We start from the raw sequence: 8,381 nt of genomic DNA on the forward strand, positions 1-8,381 counted from the left end.
TGTCACCGTCAGAGCGGCCGCTGTCCATGGTGCTGAAAAGTAAGATTAAAAACTCACGGGCTAAATCTGTAACATCTTTGATACAGCTTGAATATAAAATGAACACAGCTGGTCTAAAATTACACAATCTATTCAGATAGATATAGACACAGCTATCTATAGCTTTTGGAATTCATGTATATTAGAAAAAAAAAGACTCGGCGGTCTCTTGTAGTTGAGAGCAACACAAGATACATTCAAATAGCCAGGTGTTTAAGACCACAGCATTCTGTTTCACTGACTCACCAGTGGCTCCGATGTTAGGTTTTGGGTAGTACCGCTAGCAGCTAGCATAGTGTTTAGCATACTGTTTAACTTCCCTCCAGAGAGTTCAGATCAAGTGCAAAAGAAAAAACTCGTTCATGCCGCACAGCCAATCAGCGCTGGCCTACAGCTCTGATGCATTCATGGACAGTCTAATGGAAGAATTGGCAAATTGGAGCCCACTCTCATATGCGTATACCTTCTCGCACTCACTGCACATTTTATTATAATAGTTTACTTAGAAGTCAATGTGAACACATCACATGAAACGGGGCCCTATGACCTTGTGGGCCCTGGGGCGACCGCCCCCTTGCCCCCACTCTGGCTCTGCTACAGGTGGCTCATATAGAGGGCGACAGGGAGTCACAGGAAGGGTACCACACTCAACATGGACCAGAGGAAGCAAAGGAGAGAGTTGTCTCAGGAGATTAGAGATGAAATTATTGACAAGCATGTTAAAGGTGAAGGCTATAAGACCATCTCCAAGCAGTTTGATGTTAATGTTGTGAAAAGAACATGGAGGAGGAGGCTCTGTTCTGTTCTGTTCTGTTCTGTTCTGGATTTTCTGGTGGACAATTTTGCCCACGTGTATTTAAAGGAGGCTATAGTATAGTGTATTATAGTACAGCATAGTATAGTATATTATAGTGTTAAACACATCTCGGCAGAGGCTTTGCCTGACTGTGTAACAGGTGGACTTTTTCTGTAAGTACAGATAATACCAGCATTTACTGGTCACAGTGTCTCTGCTCCGATCAGCGGCAGACAGCTGGACCGCACTGAGCGTCATTTTATCATATTACTATGCAGAGTAATACCTTAGCAATCACACAGTTCTGTATATAGTTTATATAATACTTATAAAATAAATCTGACACACCACTGGAAAGCCACTTTTGTCTTTCCTTTTAAAACTATGCTACATTTGTGAGGAAAAAAACCCTTTTGTGAGATGAGCAGCAGACCTCCGTATGTGGCTGTTCTTCAGAAAATAGGAGATTTGTTTGATTTTTTTAGGCACCTGTAATTTCCCATAATGCATTGCAGCCCTCATGGTCTGTAATATTTATTCTAAATTGAATGTTTAAAGCTTTGTAACTTACAGAAATGAAACTGTGTTTCTGCCTGTTTTAGATTGTGTGTGTGTGTGGGGTGAGGGGGGGGGGGGGATACATACATCACTTTCGCACTGGGAAACATTCTGGATCTATAATATATTTAATTTAACATCATGCAGAGAATATAACCTGTTGGACTGAAGAGGAAACTCAGACTTCAGGATCTGTGTTGGACATAATGTGGGAAGAAAGCCTTAATCAGGGACGTCAAATACACTTTAGTTCAGGGACCACGTGCCGCCCAGTTCCATCTGAAGTGGACCAGACTGGTAAAACAGTGCCATAATGACCTTTAAATTTTGTGTTGTGGCACAAAACCAAATGGTGCACACAGTTACTGCAATCTCAACATGAAGCCAATTTTAATGAAACCTTCTGCTGCAAAAAAAAGTGAAGCGTCCAAAACTCTTCTCCTACAGCTGCTGCGTCACACTGCTGAGACTGGTTTGATACCAGTGAGCCAATGATCTTTAATGGCAGCATCGCCGATATCTGGGTTGTTTCTGCAGCTCCGAAGAAATGTAAAAAAAAAAAACAGAACAATGTTTTCTTTGCTTGGTGGCTTGGTGGGCTGGACTGGAGTCTTGAGTTGGGTTTGGTCCACAGGCCTTATGTTTGACACCCCTGGTCTAAATTATCTGTTGAAATGTGGAGTGAAAAACTCAAGAAACAAACTTTGATCAGTACTTTACATTTATTATACAGGGTTTATAGCAGCTTTATGACTGGATAACGTGTGTGTGTGTGTGTGTGTGTGTGTGTGTGTGTGTGTGCATGAGATCTGAAATCCAGAAAACCTTTTCCAGAGATCTTCTTTCTGATACATTAATGATCCAGTGAAACCTTGACGTTTCCCACAGTGAGGCTGATAAAGTCTTTGATCACTCTGTTGATGTTCTGGACGGAGAACTTTGTCGTGGTTCCGAATCTGAATCCGAGTCGCTGTAATCGGCCACCAGAGACGTGAGAGATGCCGAACACGTGACCTTCTCCCCTGTCCGTCCTTGAAGCGCCTCCTTGTGGCCTCCTGCTGTCGCTGCGTCTTCGCTCTGCGTGACCTTTGCCCCGTCTTCGTCCTTGGCCGAGCGCCTGCGGATGAGGGGGCTGTGCGAGGAGCCCAGAGCTTTGGCCACCGCCGCTCCTTTCCCCTGCAGGCCCAGCTTGTGGAGCAGAGAGCCTGCGGCGCTCCCCGGTGGTGCCGAGGAGGAAGGCGAGGTGAACCAGGAGCGAGATGAGATCTCTTTGCGTTTGCTGTGCTTCTTGTCTTCGTACGCTGGAGGAAATAAAACGAGGACAAAGTTTTACAACTCAGGATCCAAAGATCTCTCATTCTATTGCAGCTGAATTAAAGAGGATCAATCCTACCAATCTGAAGGCTTTTTTAATAATCTAACTCTCTGAACTTTTATGAAAGGGAAACCTAAAAACGATGTAAACAGGCGTCAGCCTCCTCGATCTTACAGTCGGGCGTCTGGTAGGTGAGCAGCGCCGCCAGCTTCTTGTCCTCCTCTCTCTCCGGCAGCAGCGGGATGGAAAGGTTCGTCCTCATTCGGACCGCGTTGTCCTTTTCTTCCTGCTCAGCCATAACTTTCTTCTCCGTCTGCACAGACGAATGAAGCACAGAACAACCGAGGGAAATGAGCGTCTCTGCAGTTAACCTTTTTAACTGTTTGGGTGGTTTTGAAATATGGACAAAGTCAAGTCACAAGACGCTGCAACAGTGAAGACAAGTATCTAATACAGTCACTGATTTTCACTGCAGAGGCTCCGAAATAAACACAACCTTCACTGAGCTCCTGCTGATCAGACGACAACACTTTATTGTATATATTGAAAAAGACTTCTTTCAGTTTTAATGGATTTTTGTGAGTAATAAAATTCATTAACTTCACTCTGATGTACTCTAGACCAATCTACCACTATCAGAAGAGTCCTGCTGATCACACTACAACCAGTGCTTTGACAAAAAATACTATTCCATCTTTTTTATAAATTTTAATTAAACAACGTTCAATAATTTCGCTGTTGTCTAATAAAACTCGGTCCAAGAGTTACAAGAGTCAAGAGTACATTTCAACAATAACGCAATAATAATGATGACAGTGATAATTCTGGTCACAATAACCGTGACATGAACTTTGCACATTGTTACATCTGAAGACGGGCACAAAGTCAGGATGTATTCCAATAAAAGCAGTTTATTCAGGTTTTATTGTTGTCATCTGTTGGTTGATGTCAAATTTGGACTAAAAACAAATTCTGCTCATTACTGGATTTCTGTTTGGATTTTACTTCATTCTATTAAAAAAATAAAAGAACATGACTTTGGTGCAGGGAAAAAAAAGGAATTCTTTATGTTTTTCTTTGGAAATACACAACACCGTCACTCTGAGTTCAGGCTGTGACAGAACGGGCGTTTGTTTTGTTATATATAACTCTACTGATAAATCTAAATGTGTCTACGTAAAGGTTTTTCCTTTTGGTATTATCTACTTCCTTCCTCCTTTGTCTGCCTCCGTCTCTTCAGATGGACCTGTGCATTAGATCTTACTCTGAACTTCCTGCGGAGGGAGCTGTTGAGCTGGAAGTCGTCCTTCCAGCCGGCCTGGTAGTCCTGGATCTCCGACAGCGAGGGCAGAGCCTTGGTGAGCTTCTGTCGGTCTTTTCCTCCGTGGTCCAGTTTGTACATGGCGTCCGTCTCCAGCTTCTCCTTCTCCTCCCGCTCTGTTCGTGCGGAGGTCGGGGTTTTAGAGCGAGGGCCGCTCAGCCTCATTCGCAGTGCACGTGGTTGTCGTACCTGTGGTGAGGATCTGCTCGTTCTCAGCCATGTCCCAGCGCTCCTCCTTCCTGCGGGCGCCGCTCACGATCAGATAATCGCAGGTGGCCGGGTCCGTCTGCATCTCGATGTAGTTCACACACAGGTGGCACTTCATCCTGAACCTGCAGGACAACAGCGAGGAAGGGTTCAGGTTTAAAAACACACAATCACAGCACTACACAAATTAACTGTTCTGTTTGAGAATAATTAAGCACAATTCAAAGTTTCTATTCTGAACTTGGTCCCGTTCCTCCTGTGTTACCTGTAGATTGGCGTGGAGTAGTATTTCCCCACTTTCTTCTTTTCCGCGTTGTAACGCACCCCTACATAGAGACAATATCCACATTAGGGACATTAAAATACAAAAAGATTCAGTAAAAACTTCATGTTCGGAGCTGAACTCACCCATGCCGATGTGATTCTTGCAGCCGTCACACCAGATGTTGTACGGCATCTCGAACCTGGACAGACGGGAAGACCAGGGTTTATTGACATATTTACCCTGACTGGTGGGTAAACTAATTTTAATCATACAGTGACATTTCACTGCTTTAGGAGTCTCAAACATGTGGATCAGGCGGTCATCATCTGTGTTCGGTGTCTTTCCCCACACTGCCCTCTACTGGATGTTTCAATCAACAACCACACCAACACATGAAACGCATTTACAGAGCTCCAGAAGAAAACTTGAAATGTAAAGTTTTATTTCTGAAAATATTATTAATAGTCAATAAATTAGACATTTTTGGCCTTAATATACACATTTGAGGCCATAAATTATTAATGTTTGGACACAAATACTTATATGGGGCCAAGAAATACTAATTTTATGCAAGAAATTTTTAATTTGAGGCCACATAGCACTAATTCAAGGAGAACATATATCTATCTGTGGACACAGAATATTGATTTAAGGCCACAATATCCTAATTTGAGGCTACAAAATATTAATTGTTTTAAATGGGCCTTAAGATAACTAGTGTTTTACCTACTCGTGTGTATCTATATACAAAATTACACTTAAAAATTCATAATGATGTGCTGTTTGGTGTCAAATCTCTTATTAATCATATTTATAAATCAATGACATTCATGGCAGTAAAATATTTTGAGATTTGAATTACATGACATCTTTTCCAGGACATGACAATAAGAGATGATTTGTCTGAAACAAACTGTTTTAGTGAAACATGTAGCTCTGAGCTGAGCCCCTGCAGATTGATTGTTAGACATTTTTACATTTGATTGACTGGATTTATTTTGATTATATAGCTGTAGAATTGTCAAAAGTGTGCAGTGGGTGAGAACTTCTGCTGTGATGACTCTGTTTAGACACAAACCTTTATAGACACCATAAACGGCTCATCAACATTGCAGTTACCTCATTGCATAACTGCACTCCCTCACTGAACAGGTAAAACATCTAATTATCAGGAACTATACAGATTACTGCAATCTCAAAGTTCCAGTAGATTCCCTCTGCATATGAGTGTGTTAACCTGATAATGAGGATGCCCTGTGACAGCTTCCTGGCCCTCTCTCGCAGAGCGTGGGTTTTATGGTAGCCATTGAGGGATCCATGCTGAAGACACAGAGTGACAGGAAATACAGATGAACATCAAAACAGAAACAAGTAAAGTTAAAAACTGAAAACCTTAGTTATTAATATTATACACACCTTGGCTGGATCGAAATCCGGCGGATAGTATTTGTTTGTTCCTTTTCTTTCACCCTGTCAAGGAGAAGCACGAGACAATTACTGGAACAAATGTACAGATATCAGGAGAAAGACAGATGGAGTGTACAATCCAAGAATCGTTACCATAGTGACGGCTGGAAGTCCACTCCTGTGATGGATTCAACTCTTCACTGTCGTCCTCCTCCTCGCTGAAGTCACCAACACCTCTGCCTGAGTTCCTCCACAGTTAACAATGGAGCTGGAGGGAAAAATAACTGTATTTTAGAGAGTCTGGAGAATCCTTGTCACACTGACAGTGAAGAACCCACAACAACAGCAGAGGTCAAAACTGTTAAAACAAATCATGGGGCAAACATCTGAGTGTGGAAGCAGAAATGTAGTCTCATCAGACCAGCCACGTTAGATTCACACAATATTTGTTAATCAGCAGCTGTAGAACTGTAGCTTCTTTCCTGTTTGTAACTTGTAGTGGTGGGAAGTAAATTAGAGGAGAGGATCGGGGGTCCATCCCAGTGTAAACAACTACTTAAACACCCAAATACAGCACGTTCTCAAGTTAAACATACTAAGAGTTAGTGAGCTGGTAATTAATCGACTATATTTCTCTACTATATGTGACTAAAGACATGTTTTTCACAGTTTAGAGTGGATTTTATTAGGCCAAACATATGTATAGAAGCAAGCTAACATTGTCAACAGCTAGTTGACATCGCATTAATGTCGCCTTTTCGCACAAAATTAAAGGTGTGCAACTAAATTAAAGCTTTAACAATAAAAAACTATATTATAATTCTTATTAATGGGTTGTCCAGTTTGCTGCATGGGTTAAATTCAAGTATTTACTTACAAATTTCGTCGTAGTGCCAGCAAAAATAAGCTAGCGACAGAGTCTGGTGTTTCGGATTAAGCGGTGTCCCCGGTACCTGGTGGCCTACTTCCTTTAGCGTCTGCAGTTGCAGACGTTGACGAGACTCACAAAAGGTACCACATTTCGAAACTTTGTAATAAATTCGACTAAACTGCTTTCGCCAGTACAGCTAAAGAGTCATGACGGGTTTTAAATGTCCGCTGTTACCAGCAGCAACGACAGCAGCTACAGGAAGTCAGTCACCAGTCAAAAAGGAAACCAAATAATCCATTACACCGGAAATGACGCAATGTAAAGGATGTGACGTCGGTTCGACGGACGTTATCTGACAGCACATGTTGTGATAATGGCGGCGCCACCGGAGCGCCACAAGCGGTTTATCTGCTCGTTCAGCGGCTGCTCGGCCGCCTACAACAGGCAGTGGAAGCTGGACGCTCACTTGTGTAAGCACACCGGCGTGAAGCCGTTCGCGTGCCCGCAGCCCGGCTGCGGGAGCTCCTTCTGCAGCCGCTACCACCTGGAGAGGCACGAGCTCACCCACAACAGCGTCAAGCCGTTCCCGTGCACGGTGGACGGGTGCGGGCAGGCCTTCACCACCAACGGAAACAGAGACAGGCACGTGAGTTCTGTGCACGAGCAGGGCAACAGGACGTACGCGTGTAAGTTTGAAGGCTGCGGACAGGAGTTCCGGAAGAACAAGCAGCTGAAGGCCCACATGTGCGAGCAGCACACCCAGCAGCCCCCCTACAAGTGCTCTCACGAGGGCTGCCACATGCGCTTCACCGTCCCCAGCAAGCTCAAACGCCACGAGAAGGTGCACAGGGGCTACCCGTGCACGGAGCAGGGCTGCGACTTCACGGGGAAGACCTGGACCGAGCTGCTGAAGCACAGGAGGGACGCTCACCGGCCCGTGTTCAAGTGTGACAAGTGCAACAAGGAGTTCAGGGACACGTGGTTCCTGAAACAGCACGAGCGGGTCCACTCCGACTTCCGGGTGGTGCTCAAGTGCCCCTGGGAGGACTGCGACCGCTCCTTCACCACCGCCTTCAACCTGCAGAGCCACATCAGCTCCTTCCACGAGGAGCTCAGACCCTACGCCTGCCCCCACGAAGGCTGCGGGAGGACCTTCGCCATGAAGCGCAGCATGCAGCGCCACAGCATCGTCCACGATCCCGAGAGGAAGAAGCTGACCAAGCCGAGGCCCCAGAGGCCCAAGAGGTCGCTGGCCTCCAGGCTGAGCGGCTTCGACGTTAAGACGGCGGTCTCCAAGAAACCCAAGAAGGCAGACCCGCCCAGTCCCGTGGAGCTGGCGTCCCTCCTGCACGACACGGCGCTGCTGTGCAGCCCGGCCGTGGACACTCAGGGACTGGCCGACGCACTGACCGCTCCTCTGACAGTGTAGGGATTCAAACCAGCACTCATCAGCTGGGAATGTGGAAAGCCATGACACGGCAGAGGAAGTGGGGACTGTGATTTGCACTCTGTACAAAATGTATGTGTTGGGGATGTTCTTGTTCACTATTTTTGTTTGTATGTAAAAAGTTTGTTCTTAACATTGGAGTAACTTGGGGGGGG

The 8,381-nt window shown here is 45.0% G+C and overlaps 2 protein-coding genes across 3 annotated transcripts; one reads left to right on the top strand and one right to left on the bottom strand.

The window, feature by feature from the left end:
• Positions 1-1,574: 1,574 nt before the first annotated feature.
• yju2b (YJU2 splicing factor homolog B) lies at positions 1,575-7,011 on the bottom strand. Of its 2 annotated transcripts, none has more exons than XM_030094003.1 (10): positions 6,786-7,011; positions 6,062-6,164; positions 5,918-5,971; positions 5,739-5,821; positions 4,645-4,700; positions 4,502-4,562; positions 4,219-4,361; positions 3,973-4,145; positions 2,883-3,021; positions 1,575-2,694 (listed from the first exon to the last, which is right to left on the bottom strand). In XM_030094003.1, exons 2-10 carry the CDS (start codon positions 6,062-6,064, stop codon positions 2,303-2,305), a joined length of 1,104 nt encoding a protein of 367 aa, XP_029949863.1. In that variant the 5' UTR covers positions 6,065-6,164; positions 6,786-7,011; the 3' UTR covers positions 1,575-2,302. The 2 variants fall into 2 exon arrangements, with proteins under 2 accessions (XP_029949863.1, XP_029949862.1); XM_030094002.1 differs by having other exon boundaries at positions 6,062-6,176.
• A 114-nt stretch (positions 7,012-7,125) lies between these two features.
• On the top strand, positions 7,126-8,381 carry LOC115390237 (transcription factor IIIA-like). Its single transcript, XM_030094014.1, has one exon. It carries the CDS (start codon positions 7,153-7,155, stop codon positions 8,206-8,208), a length of 1,056 nt encoding a protein of 351 aa, XP_029949874.1. The 5' UTR covers positions 7,126-7,152; the 3' UTR covers positions 8,209-8,381.

This window comes from Salarias fasciatus, chromosome 6, assembly GCF_902148845.1.
Source record: "Salarias fasciatus chromosome 6, fSalaFa1.1, whole genome shotgun sequence".
In the NCBI taxonomy this organism is placed as follows: Eukaryota; Metazoa; Chordata; class Actinopteri; order Blenniiformes; family Blenniidae; genus Salarias; species Salarias fasciatus.